General features: G+C 55.8%; 2 protein-coding genes across 3 annotated transcripts; both read right to left on the bottom strand.

Moving 5' to 3' along the window:
- Window positions 1-1,051: 1,051 nt before the first annotated feature.
- Window positions 1,052-7,651, bottom strand: CHEK1 (checkpoint kinase 1). Its single transcript, XM_030022679.2, has 12 exons — window positions 7,530-7,651; window positions 6,264-6,487; window positions 6,092-6,156; window positions 5,934-6,003; window positions 5,653-5,841; window positions 4,523-4,627; window positions 4,353-4,448; window positions 4,161-4,269; window positions 3,554-3,731; window positions 2,505-2,636; window positions 2,307-2,408; window positions 1,052-1,300 (listed from the first exon to the last, which is right to left on the bottom strand). The coding sequence occupies exons 1-12, from the start codon at window positions 7,592-7,594 to the stop codon at window positions 1,205-1,207; spliced, it is 1,431 nt and encodes a 476-aa protein (XP_029878539.1). The 5' UTR covers window positions 7,595-7,651; the 3' UTR covers window positions 1,052-1,204.
- A 282-nt stretch (window positions 7,652-7,933) lies between these two features.
- On the bottom strand, window positions 7,934-17,964 carry STT3A (STT3 oligosaccharyltransferase complex catalytic subunit A). Of its 2 annotated transcripts, XM_030022677.1 has the most exons (19): window positions 17,902-17,957; window positions 16,060-16,147; window positions 15,741-15,866; window positions 15,388-15,448; window positions 14,598-14,719; window positions 14,185-14,330; window positions 13,809-13,899; window positions 12,970-13,076; window positions 12,443-12,607; window positions 11,706-11,886; window positions 11,016-11,171; window positions 10,723-10,814; window positions 9,879-10,034; window positions 9,577-9,765; window positions 9,385-9,501; window positions 9,201-9,303; window positions 8,617-8,805; window positions 8,383-8,498; window positions 7,934-8,294 (listed from the first exon to the last, which is right to left on the bottom strand). In XM_030022677.1, the coding sequence occupies exons 3-19, from the start codon at window positions 15,826-15,828 to the stop codon at window positions 8,256-8,258; spliced, it is 2,118 nt and encodes a 705-aa protein (XP_029878537.1). In that variant the 5' UTR covers window positions 15,829-15,866; window positions 16,060-16,147; window positions 17,902-17,957; the 3' UTR covers window positions 7,934-8,255. The 2 variants fall into 2 exon arrangements, with proteins under 2 accessions (XP_029878537.1, XP_040981202.1); XM_041125268.1 differs by lacking the exon at window positions 16,060-16,147 and having other exon boundaries at window positions 17,902-17,964.
- Window positions 17,965-18,258: the final 294 nt, after the last annotated feature.

Genomic DNA, 18,258 nt, shown 5'->3' with positions numbered 1-18,258 from the left:
CCTGCTTCCCCCTCGCCTGCTGCCGGGGTCTCGCTCCCCGGCTGCAATATAAATATGCAATTAAAAAATCGCCGCTAATTGCTTCGCCGAAGGGGGGTTCCCACCGGAAAAAAAAAAAAAAAAGAGCTGGGGAAAGGGATATTAAAAAACTAAAAAAAACCAAACCAAAACAAAACAGGGAAAAACAAGTAAAAAGAGCGTTTTCTACGCCAATAATTAAAGGCTGATGCAGCTTTGGGGAGAAATTGCAGAGATGTCTCAGGGTTTGCACCCTGGGGTGGGTTTTGGGGGGGGGGGATGCTCTTTTTTTTGGGGGGAAGGGGTTAATCCCCATCTCTCCTCTCTCGCTCCAGTGCTAACAACCCCTGGCAGCTCTTGGCTCGTTAGCCCTCCCGAAAAGCAATTAGAGAGGTTGGAAAATGAGGGCAGCCGCTACCCTAAGACAGGGCAGGAAGGCGGGGGGGTGGCGGCAGGGCCAGCCCCTAAACCTTGCCAGGGTGTAACAGGCTGGTTTAGGGCTGCATGGCTTGGCAGAGATCCCGAGGTGGGATTTACGCTGGCTGAACAATGCTGTGCCATCAGTAGGTTTCAGCGTGAACAACATCAGTAGGTTTCAGAGCCCCTCACTTGTTGAGATCCTCCCCCCACTCCCCAAAATAAGCTGTATTGCATTCAAAACACCCCCCAAAATATGGAACAAAATGGGTTGTATCGCACCGATGCACAGCAGCTCCCCGCATCCCCGGGGAGGATTTTTGGCCGCAAATCTCAGGGTTTGGGGCAAAACGCTGCTGCAGGTTGGGGGGCTGGGCTGAATGGGGTTATCTGGGGTAATGAGGCAAAATGGTGCCAGCACCCCTTTTTGGGGTGAAAATAAGCTGGGGGAGGGGGGGAAATTGATCCCTAATAGCTATTTTTTAAATGCTGGGTTGTGGAGCACCCCAGGGCCCCCAGCACCCTGGCTGCACCCATCGGGCCAGCCCAGCACCCTCCGTTGGCAGCAGCAGGATGGGACACGTTGCAACCTCCCCCTTGCAGCAAGCGGCATCGCTTCGTCCCCCCCCAGCGCTTTATTGAACCTTTAAAATCTGAAGTGCACGGCTGGTCGCCTTCACGGCCTTTGGGTGCTGCCGTGGGAGCCCCGCCAGGAGGAAGAGGAGGAAGAGGAAGAGGAGGAAGAGGAGGCAGGTGGGGTGCAGGGGGCTCAGGTGGCGGGCAGCCAGACTTTCTGGGTGCTGACGATGTCGCTGAGCTTGCCCTTGATTTTCAGGAAATGTCTCTTGAACTCCAGACCGTCGCCCTGTGCGGGGAGAGGCGGGCGGTCGCATTGGTTTGCGCCCACCTTGCATCGCTTTGCAGCACCTCAAACCCACCTCGCACCGCTTTCCTTGCACCACCTTCCGCCACCTTGCACCCATCTTGCATCGCTTTCTACCACCTTGCACCCACCTTGCATCACCTTGCATTGCTTTCCACCACCTTGCACCGCTTTCCACCACCTTGCACCCACCTTGCATCGCTTTTCACTGCCTTGCATCACTTTCTACCACCTTGCACCCATCTTGCATCGCTTTCCACCACCTTGCACCGCTTTCCTTGCATTGCTTTCCACCACCTTGCACGGCTTTCCTTGCATCGCTTTCCACCACCTTGCACCCACCTTGCACCGCTTTCCACCACCTTGCACCCACCTTGCATCGCTTTTCACTGCCTTGCATCACTTTCTACCACCTTGCACCCACCTTGCATCGCTTTCCACCACCTTGCACCGCTTTCCTTGCATCGCTTTCTACCACCGTGCACCCACCTTGCACTGCTTTCTACCACCTTGCACCCACCTTGCACCGCTTTCCACCACCTTGCACCGCTTTCCTTGCATTGCTTTCCACCACCTTGCACCGCTTTCCTTGCATCGCTTTCTACCACCTTGCACCCACCTTGCACCGCTTTCCACCACCTTGCACCCACCTTGCACCGCTTTCCACCACCTTGCACCGCTTTCCACCACCTTGCACCCACTGTGCACTGCCTTGCAGTCTTGCACCCACCTAGCATTGCCTTGCACCACCGTGCACCGCCTTGCACTCCCTGTGCACCACCTTGCACCCATTGCACACCCATCAGGTACTGCCTTGCACCCACCCGATGCTGCCTCGCCTCACCTTGCAGCCACTTTGCACCTGTCCTCGCATGGTCCTGCATCACCTTCCATGGTCTTGCAGCACCTTGCGCCCAACCTGGCACGGCCTCGCGCCCACCTTGCGTGGTCTCGCAAGATCGTGCACCCACCCCGACCCCCCGCTCACCTTGGAGAGGCGAAAGTCCACCAAAATCTTGCTCTCCATCTCCACCAGGTTCACCTTGAAGATGAGTTTGTTGTTCCTCCTGTCCGTGGTTGAGATGGTGACCTGCAAAAGGGCAGTAAAGGAGGGATCCCCCAAATTATTTGCAGATGCAACAGCATGGTGGGGTCCCACCCCCCGATTTTGCACCCCAATCCCTACCTGGTTCGTGCAGCTTTTCTTCCAGCCGTACCCCATCTTCTCACAGACCTCTTTCAGGGCGCGGTACGAGCCGTCGGCGTCCAGTTTGGTGAAGAAGCGCGTCATCCGCTTCACCAGCCGCTGCCACGGGCTCTGCCGGCCCCCAAAACCAGTTGCAAAGGTTACAAATCCCACAAAGTTGCAGCCCCAGCTCTGCAACCCCCCCCCCGCCCCGTCCCCGGCCTTAAGAAGATAAGCGTTGCAAAGCTGCACCCCCTGATGGCAAATGCTGTGAGTTGCATCCCCCAGACGGCAAAGTTGCATTCGAAATATTGTAAAGTTGCACCCCAAATATTGTAAATACTGCAAAGCAGCATCCCCAAGATTGCAAAGTTGCTCCCTAATATTATACATACTGCAAAATTGCTTCTTAATCTTATACATAATGCAAAGTTGCACCCCAAGTATTATAAATAGTGCCAAGTTGGACCCTGATATTGTAAACCATATGTAAATCTGCATCCCAAATAATCTAGAGTTGCACCCTGATATTGTAAATGCTGCAAACTTGCACCCCAAACATCGCAAAGTTGCATCCTGATAGTAAAAATACTGCAAAGTTGCACCACGAAGTTGCACCCTGGGATGATAAACATTGCAAAGCCACATCCCCAATATCGCAAAGTTGCATCCTGCTATTATAAACACTGTAAAGCTGCACCGTAAACATTACTAAATTGCACCCTGATACTAAAGATATTGCAAAGTTGCACCGCAAATGCTGCAGACTCGGACCCTGAGGTGATAAATATTGCAAAGCCACATCCCCAATACTGCAAAGTTGCGTCCCCAATACTGCAAAGTTGCATCCCCAATACTGCAAAGTTGCACCTCACACATTGCAAAGCTGCACCCCGAGACGAAAAACATTGCAAAGCCGCACCCTCCCCCGGCATCGCAAAGTTGCATCCCGATATTCTAAACGCTGCAGACCTGCACCCCAAATACCGCAAAGCTGCACCCCGATACGAGAAAACCTGCGGAGCTGCACCCCCAATACCGCGCAGCACCTGGGAGGAGCCGGGGGTGCCGAGGAGCTGGCTGTTGACCAGCATGTGGTCGGGGCAGGCGGGCTGGGAGAAGCTGATGCCCTGCACGAGCTTGTCGATGCTGGCCGCCCCGCTCTCCCAGAGCGTCCCGCCGGTGCCGGGCTCCGGCTGCGACGTGGAGTAGCTCGCTTTCTCCTCGCTGCAATGCAAGGGGAGATGGGACGTTAGGGATGCCGGCGCAAAGGAGAGATCGTGAGGATGGGGAACGGGGAGATATTCGAGCGTGGGAATTGCACCGCTTTGGGATTTTGCAGGATTTCGTACGACCGCGCGTACGCAAGCAGGGCAAACGCAGGCTTGCGCGTGGTTTCCACCAAACCACCTCCCGGCGAAAACACAGGGAAGGCCCTGCAACGTGCAAAGAATTGCAAAGCACAAAACCTCGTAGGGAGCAAAGCCCTGTGGCGTGCAAAGCCCTGCGGGGTGGGAACATGCGGGAAAGCTCCCGCTTGCACAGGCGCAACGAACCCCAGCAGCACAAACAGCAGCGAGGCGACTTGCATCACCCAAGTGCGCGCTTGCAAGCGGGAGCACGCGGAGGGGGATGCAAAAGGAACCGGAGGCTCACCCGAGCACGCTCTTCACCGGCGAGAAGTCCATATCGGATCGGACGTGCTTGGAGAAGCCACCAGGGGAGTCGGTGACCCCCCCTGAGGACACACGAGCCCGCTTGACGCCTGCAAAGGGACAAGACACCCAGTAACTCCCCCCCCCCCCGCCAAATCTGGGGGGACGAGCGCGTTCCCCGGCGGCCCCTTACCCTTTTTGAGGGGTTTGCTGTACCACCGGTCCTTCTTGATGTCAGGGATGGTGATCCTCGCCGTCGGGCTCTCCGTCAGGATCTTGTGCAGCAAAGCTGGGGGAGATGGGGGGGCGAGAAATGGCAACTGCCAGCGTGGCATCGGGTGCCACCGGGTGCCGGTCGCTTACCTAAGGGTGCTGAATCGATCTTCTTCCAAGGCGGGAGGTAGGTTTTTCTCTCCTTCCAGTCGCTGTATTCCTGGCAGCTATCGCTGGGCTGGTCCCAGGGCAGTTCTGCCAGAAGGGAAAACCCGCTGCGTTATTGCACCGGGGCAGAGGGAGAACAGAAAGGGGAAAATGCAGCCAAGGAGGCAGCGCAGCAAGATTTGCACAAAGAGTTTTTGCAAGGGGGGGTGGTAATAAAGACCAGTCCTGTGTGGTTTTTAAAAGGGGGCAACGTGCAAAGGTGCACAGCGTGCAAAGGCGTCACGATGTGTAAAAGCCCCGTGGTATGCAAAGCCTTGCAGCGTGCAACCACCCTGCAGCGTGCGAGCACCCTGCAGCCCGCAAAGCCCTGTGGCATGCAAACACTCTGCAACGCGCAAACACTCTGCAGTTTGCAAATGCCTCACAGCATGCAAAAGCATCGCAATGTGCAAAAGCCCCATGGCATGCAAAACCCTGCAACGTGCAGGCACCCGGCAGCGTGCCCCAGCACACAGCAGCGCCGACTACGCTGCCGCAGTGATTTTCTGTGCCAGGCGCCTCTGCTCTGAACCAGGCGCTGCATCTCATGTATTGCCCCCATGCATTCCATACCTCCCTATGCATTTCACGTACCCCCCCTCACGCATCTCATACGTTCCTCTTCTGCATTTTGTCCCCCTATGCCTTCCATACATCACCCTTAAGTATTTCATACACCCCTGCTACGCACATCACGTCCCTCTACATCCCCCTTATATGCATCTCATACATCCCCCCTATGTATTTCACACATCCCTCCCCCTATGCATTCCATACATCCCCCTTCCGCATCTCATACGCGCATCTCGCGCATCCCTCCACGCACCTCCCGTGGGCCCCTTCCTCATCTCCTACATCCCTCTATGCGCTCCAGGCGCCTCCCCGTATGCATTCCATACGTACACCCCCTGTGCATTTCATATACACCCCCTCTGCATCCCCCACCCGCCTAAAAGCCCTTCGTGCACCGCCCCCCCCCCCCCCCCCATTTCACGTATATCCCTTGAGCATCTTGCACATCCCCCCCACCTTATGCATTCCATAGGTCCCCCTCTACATTGCAGGCGGCCCACCTCCGGCCAGCATGGCGGTCAGCACCACGCCGCAAGCCCAGACGTCGACGGGCTCAGCCCTGAACTCGGGGCGCCGCAGCAGCTCGGGGGCCACGTAGGGCAGGGTGCCGCACATCTTGTTGAGCAGCCGCTCCCGGCCGTTGTGCTTGAAGACGGTGGCCAAGCCAAAATCGGAGATTTTCAGGTTGTCTGGGTGCGAATTCAAACGCAAAATTCAAATTCGAAATTCGAAATTCAAATTAAACGGGGGCCAGAGAGGGAATGCGCCGCCTTCCCCCCACCTCGCTCATCCAGCAGCAGGTTCTCCGGCTTCAGGTCACGGTGGGTGATGCCGATGCTGTGCAGATAGACCTGGGGATGGAGAGAAGGGTCAGCGCCACGCGGGGATCGTCGCCGGCATCGCGGGGATCGCCGCTGGCATCACTGCTGCCGCGCTCACCACGCCGGCGATCAGCTGCTGGAAGAAACGCTGCGCCTCTGGCTCCGGCATCCCGATATCTGGCTCTGCGTGAGGGGAAAAAGAAAGGGAAGAGTAATGCTCAACTGTTTAGGGATTAATTTTTTAAAGCATCGTTTTATATAAAACAAAAGGTATTTTTAAGCGGGCGTACCGATGCGGTCGAAGAGCTCGCCACCGCTGCAGTACTCCAGGAAGAGGTATTGCGTGGCACCTTCCCGCCTGTGCCCGTAAAATTTGACGACGTTCTCGTGGTTGAGCATTTTGTTGATGCAGATTTCCTTCTTGATGTTCTCCGGGCAGTCGGCCGCTCGCTTCATGTCCACGATTTTCACGGCCACGGCTTCCTCGGTGCGGCGGTTGACGGCCAGCTGCACCCTGGGGCGGGCGGGGGGTCAGCGGGGTGCCCGGCGGGCACAAAATGGGCACGAAATGCTGCCACGGGAGACAGGCAGCGGGCAGGGGACAGGCAGGCAACGCAGGCACGGGCGGCGTGGAGCGGTCGCGCGATGGGCACGCAGCGGGTGTGCAGCGGGTGCACGCTGGGTGTGCAATGGGCACGCAGCGGGCACACAAGGGGCAGGCAACAGCCAAGCAGCAGGCAAGCAGCGGGCATACGCAGGGCATGCAGTAGCCATGCAGTGGGCAAGTGATGGCCAAGCAGTGAGCAAGCAGGGGGCAAGCAGTGGCCACGTAAGGGGCACGCAATGGCCAAGCAGTAGCCACGTAAGGTGCATGCAGTGGCCGCATAAGGGGCACGCAGTGGCCAAGCATTAAGCAAGCAGTGGCCACGCAAGGGGCACACAATGGCCAAGCAATAAGCAAGCAGTGGCCACGCAAGGGGCACGCAATGGCCAAGCAGTGGCCACGTAAGGGGCACGCAATGGCCAAGCAGTGGCCACGTAAGGGGCACGCAATGGCCAAGCAGCAGGCAAGCAGCAGGCACGCAATAGCCAAGCAGTGAGCAAGCAGGGGGCAAGTAGCGGGCACATAAGGAGGATGCAATAGCCAAGCAGTAGCCACGTAAGATGCATGGCCACGTAAGGGGCACGCAATGGCCAAGCAGCAGGCAAGCGGTGGGCAGACGAGGGGCATGCCATGGCCAAGCAGTGAGCAAACAGCGGGCACACACGGGGCATACAGTGGGCAAGTAACGGCCAAGCAGTGAGCAAACAGGGGGCAAGCAGTGGCCACGTAAGGGGCACGCAACGGCCGAGCAGCGGGCACGCAAGGGGCTCGCAGCAGCCAAGCGGTGGCCACGCAGCAGGCAAGCAGCGGGCAAGTGACCACCAAGCAGCGGGCAACAAGCAGCGAGCAAGCAGTGGGCAGACAAGGGGGGGGGGGGGGGGTGTGTGTGTGCGTGCAAAGAGCGTGCAAAGGACCCCCCCTCCCCTCCCCCGGCCCCCCCCCCGGCACTCACTCCCCGTAGGCGCCTTCTCCCAGCGTCTGCACCAGGTCCCAGTCCTCCACGAAGGGAACCGCCATCCCTGGGCCCGGCCCCGCTCCCGCCACGCCACCCTTTCCCGCCGGCGCCACCGCGCCCCGCCCCGCCCCGCCCCTGCGCGCGCAGGGCGCCTGCGTCCCGGCCCCGCCCCCGGACGCCTGGGTCCCTCCCTCCCCGCCCCGTCCCCACCCCCAGGCTAGATTTTTACCCCAGTTGATTAAAAGCAGCAAAACCGCCCCTAAAATGCGCCCCCCCCCCCCCCCCCCGCCCCATCCCGGGCTCTGGCAGGGGATAAAGAAAAAAACCCAAACAACAAAACAACAAACCAACCCAAAACCCAGCAGAACTGGGGGAAAAAGAACCACCAAACCCCACCAAAATCGCTTTTTGTTGTTGTTGTTTTTTAATTATTATTATTTGTGATTCCCTGTTAATCAACTCCCCCCCCCCGTTAAAGCCGTTATTTCTGATTTGGCGACTGCTCCGTGTGTATATAAAAATCACTCCCCTGCAGGCAGGGACAGGCAGGGACGTCCCACTGCTGCCTGCACTTACAAACGGTATAAAACAAAAAATAAAACAACCCCCCCCCCCCCCCCAAAAAAACCCCAACCCCAAACAACCAAAAAAACCCCAAATATTTCTGCTTCACAGGCAAAGGCTGGGTCAGTGCGGTGTGCAGCGCGGCCGGCGGCAGCTCCTCTACGTTCTCGACAAGCCGCGGTTATCCAAATCTTTCACCTGGGCGGTAAAAAAAGGCTCAGTTAGGTGAAATGTAACATTTTTTTTTCCCAGATCTGGGGGCTTTGGGCTCAGTTTGGGGCCATACCTTGTATATTCGGACCAGCCAGTGTTCTGTGGTGTACGCCTCCTCCAGCACGTCCAGCTCAAAGTCCTTGTTGCCGATTTCGGCGTTCCTCACCCGATCGTAGCCCGGCGGTCGCTCTAGGAGAGGGCAAAGTACAGGCAGCATTGCCGCCTCGTGCCCCGGAGATGGCGGGGGCACGGTGGGGCACCCCAAAAGTGGTGTCATTCCCCGGGGGGGGTGGTTTTGGGGACTTACTGGCCTCGGTGTAGACCTGGCCAAAGCGGTAGTAGCACATCTTGTACATGAGGCAGTTGAGGAGCACCGGGGAGCCCTCGCGGTCGACCCGAAACTCCCCTGTGGGGGTGTAGTAGTCGTGCTCCTTGATGTGGCGCCCCGTGTCCGTGCTACCCCCGATCCGCACCATCCACAGGAACTTGTTGATATCTGAAAGGTGGAGAGCAGAGAGTTGGGGGGCAAAGAGTGAGGAGTTGAGTTGTGAAAGAACTAAGAGTTGAGCTGAGTTGAGGGGCCAAGAGCAAGGAGTTGAGTCATGAAAGAATGAGGAGTTGAGTTGAGGCAAAAGAACAAAGACTTGAGTTGATGTGGGGCGAAAGGAGGACCTGAGTTGAGTTGGGGGGCCAAGAGCAAGGGGTTGAGCTGAGGTGGGGGAGGGCAAAAAAAGGTACCTGCAGCTTCCAGAGAGGAGCATTTTGGTACAGTTTCCACTTTGCGGGCTCCACTGAAAGTGGGACTTTGCTCCTCTGAAGAGCTGTTTTGGAGAAGCCTGTGCCACCAGTGCCCCGTGGATGAGTTTGACCCAGCTCAGAGCGAGATCTTACCATCAGATGAATACCCAGTGAGGCCTCCAAAGATTACCAGCACGTAGCTGACGTCCAGCTCCCTCATGATCTCGTAGGCTTTCTCCTCCGTCGATGCCATCGCCTGGAGCAGACACAGCATCAGTCACGCCACGTGGCTGCCTCAGAAAGGCAGGGCAAGGCAGTGGGTGAGGGAAGGACCTACCTGACCAACGCGGGAGATGTGCGTGTTGTTCCAGGTGTTGTTGTCCACCAGGATGGTCCGGTTGGCCATGGCGGTTATCTGGTACCCATAGTCCCACCAGGACATCACCTTCGCATCCTGCACCCAAACACGACGTGCCGTCAGCACCTTGGTGGACGTTGGGTTCCCACTGCCCAAATTACCCCCGTTTACCTCTGGCGTGTTGTGACGTAGCCAGTAATAAGCTTCTCTGAAGTCATCAAAGATGATCCTGCTGCCATCCCCACCCCGGGCAGAGAGCACGATGGAGGGGGAGGAGTACGCCTCGCTGGTCACCCAGGTGGAATGGAAGGTGTAGGTGATCAGGAAGAAAGCCATGACCAGGATCATGCCACTGGCAACCTGGGGGAACAGATCGGGCTTAACGCTGGAGGGAAGAGGCCGTCAGCCTCCCGCACTCATCCCCACCAGGACGAGGTGTCTTCTCGCCCTTCACCAGCCGGCCCAACACTCACTTCATTTTTGATGGGGTAGGTGGAGTCTTGCTGCTTTTTGCTCTTCTTGTCTGGCCGGCTGATATCCAAGTTCTTCATGTAGGTGGACAACACCTGAGAAACGCCGATGCCGGACAAGATGCACATCACCGGAGCCAGCACCAGCATAAGACGCACCTATGGGCAACAGCAGAACGGTCAGCGCCTGTCGGAGAAGAAATCCAGGCAGAAATCTGAGAGAAGAGGGAAATTAAGTGCCACCCCTAATTCAGCAGAAACATCAGCCTCGAGATAAACCCATAGCTGATACTTTTTTTTAGCGGGTGCAGACCGGGAGCTGCCACCATCTCAGATGGCCCTGAGGGACGTTCTCTGAAGACCTCAAAATTGGCCAAGGCGCAGAAGTGACCTCAATTTAACACCCTTGGGCAATCTTAGGTGGAGCCAAGAATTGGTAGATGCCTCCGCACCAGAAATCGACCCGCATTTAGGGCTCGGGGTGCTGGAGCGAGAGTGGAAACAGGTTCATAAGCAGCCGTTTGTCGTCAGTCCCTGCTTGGATACCTGGAGAATTTGTTTGGGTTTGCAACCCAGCTATGGGAGACCAGGAACAGAGACCCAGTGGTGGACAGTGGTGGCCGTAAGGAAGCGAGTAACACCAAAGCCGGTAAGTTTTGCAACGTCACATTCCCTCGCTGCACGGAGGAGCGAATAAACGAGTTTTAAGGAAGGGAGAAAAGCCTCATGACCATTGCAGCCAGCTCAGGATGGAAGAGCAATCATCAAGTTCAGAAAAATAAATTCAATCAGCTCCGTTAAGACCATTTTGTCATCCTGCTTGCGCCCAGCAGGCAGCAGCCCTCACCATCACAGCAGAGAAGTACATGCTGGTCACGCCGTACATGATGATAAAAATGCGGGCGTCCGAGAGGTTACTGAAGCAGTAATACAGACCGACTGCCAAGAGGAAAGAGAAACGGGTCAGGTTCACCTCAGCAATCTGTTGCCCGAAATAAAAAACAGCCGGCAGAGGCACGTAGCACTCCACGGCAGACTTGGCACCACCAGGCTGTGGTCACGGCCGGCAGAATAAAACCCTTCCGGTGTCGTATGGTGATTTAACAAACTGGGCTCTGACAACATCTGCGCTGGGCTCACCTGGGAACATGAAAACGAGAAGCTGCAGGTCAAAGTAGTAGGAGGACCAAGTGGTGGGCTGGTGCTCGGAGACAGAGGCAATGATGGGGATGTTGTTCTTTGCATAGGAAGGATCCAGCAGGGAGTAGAAACGTCCTGTCCATGGGGAGATTTTCCCTAGGAAAGAGGAGAAAAAAACTCATATTCCATTCCAGCAGAGAGTAACCAGCAATGCCAACAGGTTCTCTCACAAGGGAAGCATGTGCAAGGCTGAATGAGCAATCCTGGACCTCACTTAACATCTCTATTACTCAAAACTGTTGTTTTAGAAAGGAAATGCAGTGCAATTTTACCCTAAAAAGACTTCTCCCCCGCCCAACCTACATTTTTAGCATCTCTTCGCTACTACAGATCGACATGCAGTTTCCGAAGCACCAGCTCAGCGTTCCCAGTGCATGCTGAGTCACAGCAGGTTTCTCTCTGTGCCTTGCATCACCTGGAGCCCAGATCTTACAGCTGCTTCTTAAATAGTTTCCTGCTAACGCACAAATTAGCTCCCCCCCACCCTTAGAGTGGGGCTCGCAAGCACTGAAACTGCAGTGCGGGCAACAATGCAGAATTAGGATTGACAAATTACGTGCTCTTCAAAGCAACGAAAGGAGGCAAAGCTGGCAGCGAAATGCGCTCATCACTGCCACCATCTTGGGCTACCTGTCAGCATCAGCACGGCCCCGATGGTAAGGAGGACGAAGCCAACCAGGGAAATGACACTCCTGAAGAGGATTTCAAATTGCTGCGGGTTCAGCTTGCTCCGAAGGTAGTCTACGAAGGCGTGGATCTGACACAAGCCGAAGACTCCAAGGGCAGCCATGTGCTCCGAGGAAAGGACAGGCTGCAAGCAGGGGAGAGCGTGATCAGATACGGAGGAGAACAAGAGCCATGTTGCACCTGGTATTGTTTGTTTTTTTTTTACAAATAGCTTCTCAGCAAAATCGCTGCCAAAGTCACAGGAAACTGTCCCCTCCCCGTGGACGGCACAGGTGCCGTGAGTCACTTTCTTACATCGGCTTTGGTTCCCAGATAGCAGTCCACATGGAAAATTATAGCGATTCTCTTGACAACGTGAGCTAAGCGAGCGTTTTTCCTGCTATACCAAGATGCACGCTGGCATGAGCTTTTCCTTCACCGAAACCAGTAATATTTTTCGTGAAAGGCAACTGGTGCCATGAAGGTTGTTAGCAGCTTTGAAAGTCATCCAGCACCTCCAAAAGCTCATCTTGCCAAAGGTCACAACGGATCAGCGTAATGGGAGCTAGACCTAGAAGCCAGCACCCACTTATAATGTCAACGGCGAAGGCAAGAAGAGAAACCAGGTACCAACTCGCTGTTGTTCCGCTACAACCCACGAAATGACCATCCTCAAGTCTGAAAATCATCCTGGTCCCCACCTGGAAGCCAACAAAGGAGATCTGCATCGAGAGGATGGTTCCCAAGCAGTAGACGGTGCAATAGGCTACGTAGATCCTGTGGGAGAAGCGTCCGGTCAGCATCAGCACAAGAACGTGCAAGGGGATGAGGTTAATCAGAAAGACGTAGCCACCCCACGAGGAGACCTGCCAAGAGAGGAAAAAAAAACCAAAAAACCCCCAAGTTCCAGGACTGAACAGGTTGCACAGCAGAGGTCAAAATGCAGCAGGTTTGATTTTCCTGCGATCACGCACAGGATCTTCACCCGGCAGCAACGCCAGCTGAGATCCGCTCTCTCTAAGGGCATCCTCAAGAGTCACAGCTGCCAGAGGCCCAGATTTTTCCATGCTATTAATAAAACCTCGCACAAAAACCCCGCTAGTTTTGGCAAGCGGAAATGAATGAAGAGAGCATTCATTCCATTTTCACGCCAAGTATTTTCAGTCACCGTATCCAGAGCGGTCCTTGGAGTCAGAAACACCTCGGTGCTGGGAGAAGGAATGCTTACCATGTAGAAATAGGCAAGAGCACACATTGCCGCCCAATAGATGGAGCCAGTTTTGACAGCTTTGATCCACATGTAATAAGTTAACAGCATGCAGAATATGGCGATACCTGGGTGGGAAGACACGGAAAGGTCAAAGCAAGCTCACATCAGCCCTAAAACGTTAATATAATCTCTGGGGCGCACCAGAGCACTCAATTGCATTAAAAACATATACATAAATGCTTTTGCTGCTCCGTCAGAAGATGGAGCAGCACCTCATACAAAGAGCCAGGCCTGGGAAAAGGGTTTCTCATATCTGACTTCTACATTGAAACACTGCGATGTTTGTGTCTTACTGTAGATAACAGCTCACGTGGCTTCTTCTAGCCACATCAGCTAGCCTTTCTGGACACAGCGACTCCTTACATGGTCCCCAAAAGCCCAGCTACAGGAGAGGAACCTAGATCCCCTTCTGCCCTAGGCATTGAAAACGAGATTGCTGCCTTTGCCAGTTCCAAAGTCACCGCTGGAACGGAGATAAAAGCACGGGGGAGCTGCGCAGCAGCTCCGATCCCAAGCAGAGTTTGTGGAAGTGGCAAAACCCTTTTTGATTTGCAAACAAGGACGCTTGGGGAATGGGGTGTGCTCGCTGCTGGAGTTGGGAAACACTCCCTCTTCTCAACTGCGTAGGCGAGAACAACCACGGATCTCTGAGCGGTTGGGTCAGTAAACCACAGGGACCTGGCAGGGCTCGCTGGGAAAGAACAGTGCTTCTATCATGCCCTGCAGCATCTTTACCATTATTTTCCAGAACCCAACAGTTGTTAAAGGTTTCCCTGCTCCAAGAGTCACAAACTCACCTTCGTTATCGTAGGAGCCGGCAACAGATCGAGAGATGTACCCGGGCACAACTGCAATCATGGCAGCAGCAAGAAGTCCTGCCCCTGCATCCTAGGAAAAAAAAAACACAGCCCAAGGGTGGAAAAAGCCATCAGTTTTTAGAGCTTTTGTTACCATGCCATACTATGCACAGATATGGTAGAAGGAATAAAAATTGAGTGTTGAAATGAAATTTTAAAACAGCTCTCCCATTTCCCAGAGGTTCTGGGTTTTGGCCAGCGTGGTGGTCACCTCCAAACCTCCAATAGAGCTGCGAGCTGCCTTTCCAAAAGGCACGCAGCCCGTGCTCCTCCGTAAAGCAAAAGCCTGCAAGGTATGTCCCGATTGTCCCCCTACCTTGAGCTCTTTGGTGAGGTGGTAAGTCACTATGGTGGTGAAAGAGGAGAAGAGGGGAGCCAGGAACACACAGACATTTCGGATGTCGATGGTGATGTGGAAGAAGTGCAGCACGTGGTAAATTGCTGCCGACGTGATCATCAGGCCTGAGGGACAGGAACGACACCGTTACCAGGCCGCTCTTGGTCTGCTCGCAGCACTGGGGGTCGTTAGCTTGCAATTAACAGCAGGGCAGCCGAAAGCCTCACCAGGAAGGAGCTGCTGCCCAAGATGCCTTGACGAAGGGCATCCCCCGAGCTCCCCACCTCTCCCAGCTGGCACTCACGGCTCTGCTCCGTGCACGCTACCCGCCCCTCTCCCGATTTTCCCTTGCGTGAGGTGTGTTTCGGCTCAGCAGAAGACCGACAGCATACCTGGATAAATGGTCCCACCGATAATCCTGCCCAAGGGGTACCAGGCTCGGTCGTCAAACCAGTTGTGGAACTTATAGAAGCCCTCCTCTGCCAGAAAGCGGGTTGTGCGGTAGTTAAAATACCTGTAACAGCAACAAGCACTAAGCATCTCTGCATCTGGATATAGAGATATTGACGGCTCACTGCTCCTCGGGTCACAAGCGTAGTCCTTAACAAGTGTTCAGGTGATGAGGCAGCTTTTGACAGGCAGTTAAGTACCAAATCGCATGCCTGTTTGGATACCCTTCTCCAACATCTAGGGGTAAGAGACTGCTGTAAGGGCTGACTGCGCATTTTCCACACAGAAGGAATTAGTCCAATTTCCCTGGAGCGCTGCAAACCTCAGCTGCAAAGGTTCAGCCCTCCTCTGAGGGGGTTTAAAAGCGGGTTTGCAAAGGTAACATTCTCCCTTGCACCTGATTTAATCAACAACAAGCCTGGGATGCGGACACAAGTTGTACTAAGAGCCCTCTCTCCTGCTGTGCCCTGCTCAGTCAGAGAATAACCACATCCCAGCAGAAAAGCAGTGGCAGACAATTGCTTATATCCAGGCTGCAGGAAGAGTCCTGGGAACCGAGAAGTGAATTTTGGGCCTAGAAGAGGAAAAACCAGCTGTACTGAAACCTGCCCTCCAAATCCCTCATCCTCAGTGGGGGATTAATTTGATCCCCGCATACAACACCCAAATTCCGCATTCTCCAGAAGAGGAAAAACCCAGGAGGCCCCCATAAAATGAGAAAACGACACTTACGGGTCAAATTCATGGATGACACTTTCAAATCTTAAGACAGAAAAAAGCCTTGTGGAGAAAGCTGCAAACACAGGAAAAGGGCAGAGTGAATCTACAGCACTCACCGAGCCAGAGTTTTATTAGGTTTATCATTACTTTGATTAAAATTGTTTGTCTCAAACTGGCCACTGGGAAGATAGAGAAAGATGTGTTTTTCAAAGGAACAGATATGGAAGGAATAACAACGTTCACTTAAGAAAGATGAGAGCTTCACAACCTAGGGAAGAAGGAACAGAGGTGGCCACATCCCGGGGTCCCCCTTTGAGGGCACTAGCATCTATCCACAAGGCCAGCGCAGCAGGACGCGGACTTACACAGCACAGCTGCCATCGACAAGATGAGGAGCTTGAGCAGAGTGTCTTGCTTCTCATAGGACAGCCGGAGAAACCCTAACTTGGTCATTTTCACATCAAAGGCAGAGACTGAGGACACTTGAACACCTGAAAACAAACAGGGAAGACGATCAAAGAGCGAGCCATCTTGCAGCCCCAGAACGTCTCTAAACGTTTCATGACGTAGGACCTTAAATACCCCACTCCTGCCCAAGGAGGCTGTGTCCACCCTTTACCCCGGCCAGATGCTTTTGCTGATCCACATCTCCCTTCCCCAAATCCCCTCGCCTCCCACCCACACCCGATCAGTTGCCCCAAGTCTCGGCTGAGGTTTTTCCTTCTTTTATAGAGACCAGAACTTCTTCGGGGCAGGGGACGCCTCTGTTTCTCTGCGTACAGACCAAAACCCAAGTGTAAGCTTTCAGCAAAACCACCAAGTTTTCCTTGGCTGGTCTCTGGAGTTTAACCACCACCTGTAAGGGATGCACGTAAAAATAATCCACGGAGAATGCAACAAATTGGTGCTGTTTTCTCCCATATAGGAGGTCCGAACAGCTCCTGGCCGCTCCCACTTTGAATTATTTATGTTAAACATATACATCCCAGTGCTTTAATAATGCAGACCAGCACCGTAAATCAGGTTTGCTTACACTGGACAACTTGGCTATTTAATTCAACCTCCCCGGGTGGAGGAAGAGCCAGTGCAATCCTGGTACTAGACACCAATGAAGTGAAACTGTGGCCAGACAGTAATGCCTTTCTGCTCTTGAAAACGCTCCAATTTCTTTAAAATACTTCTTTACCTAATCAATCCTGAAAAAAATCTCCCACCACTCCCTGCAGGTTAAGTCCCTGAACTGTTGGATAAATCCTCCGTTCACGCACGTCTCTGAGCTACAACACCGGGGAGAGCAGATTTGGACAGGCTGAGATTTAAAAATAAAGTACAAACCAGGCCTGAAAAAAAATCTTTCTGTGACCTAGAAGTGATTCTGACTTGCACACATTTGTCACTAATTGATACAGAAACAACCCCGTGTTGTAATTATTTCCTGGTTGCCCTGGGGATAATAAGAAGCAGCTAATAGCGATAGAATGCAAATGCCTCCCGGGCATGAGTGGCTCTGCCACTGGGGTACCACCGGTATCCTGATTTCCACAGCTCCGGTAGATGACTCACGAGGTGTGGGGGGACCCTTCACCACCCAGTAACGCCACAGCTACTGGGGGAACCAGCAGCCTCCGGCCAGTCCCCAGATACCGGGGTGGGAAGGAGGAAAAGCTGTCCCTCAGCTACGGACTACGGCCCCGCTCTCGCCACCAGCCCCTCCGAGCTTCTCTGTGTTCTGCAAGACACCGTGCACCCCACACCCTGTGCTGCACCCCACCTCCCTGCGCACCCCGTCCCTCCCCCCCCCCTGCCCCCCCCCCCCAGCCCCTAGGCACCCCACAGGGCCACAGGCTGCAGCCCCTGACAACCAGCAGTGCCTCACCCCACACGCCTGCGCGCCCCACAGCATTGCCCACCCCGAACCCCATCGTCCTACAGGCCTGGGCAACCCCACAGCCCCCTCACCCCCTCAGGCCTGGGCACCCCACAAGGCCCAGGCACCCTGTAACCCCACAGCCCCCTCGCCCCCCCAGGCCTGGGCACCCCACAAGGCCCAGGCACCCCGTAAACCCACAGTCCCCTCGCCCCACAGGCCCTCACACCCCACAGCCCCCTCACACCCCACAGCCCCCTCACCCCCTCAGGCCTGGGCACCCCACAAGGCCCAGGCACCCTGTAACCCCACAGCCCCCTCGCCCCCCCAGGCCTGGGCACCCCACAGCCCCCTCACCCCCCAGGCGTGGGCACCCCACAAGGCCCAGGCACGCCGTAAACCCACAGTCCCCTCGCCCCACAGGCCTGGGGACCCCACAGGCCCTCACACCCCACAGCCCTCTCACATCCCACAGCCCCCTCACCCCCCCAGGCCCGGGCACCCCACAAGGCCCGGGCACCCCACAAGGCCCGGGCACCCCGTAACCCCACCGGCCGCCACCCCACGGGCCCGAGGACCCCGCAGTCCCCCGCCCCACGGGCCCGGGCACCCCTCGGCACAAGGGCAGCCGCCCGCCAGCCCGGGACCGCAGCCCTCACCCGGGCGCCGCGCTCGGCCCCCGCCGCCCCGGCCATCCGCCCCGCGCAGCCGCCCTCTCCCGCTTCGCCCCTCCCGCTCGGTCATTGGTCCTCACCGACGCCACTCCAGAGGAGGCGGCGCTCATTGGCCGCGACGGCTCGCCCTCAGCCGAGGGCGGGGCGGGACGCGCCGCGTACGACGCCTCCCGATTGGCGGAAGGCGGGGCGGGCGGAGTTGGCGGCGAAGGAGCCGTGACGTGTCCCTCAGGGCTTGGGGAGCCGGAGGGGCGGGGCGAAGCGGATCACGTGGGACGGATGCGGAAGCGGGCCGTCCCCGCCACGTGGGTGGCGCGCCACGTGGGCGCCGCCCAGGGGAAG

Source organism: Aquila chrysaetos, chromosome 8 (assembly GCF_900496995.4).
Source record: "Aquila chrysaetos chrysaetos chromosome 8, bAquChr1.4, whole genome shotgun sequence".
In the NCBI taxonomy this organism is placed as follows: Eukaryota; Metazoa; Chordata; class Aves; order Accipitriformes; family Accipitridae; genus Aquila; species Aquila chrysaetos.
Note: the sequence above shows the minus strand (reverse complement) of the source record. Positions and strands in the feature narration are given on the sequence as shown.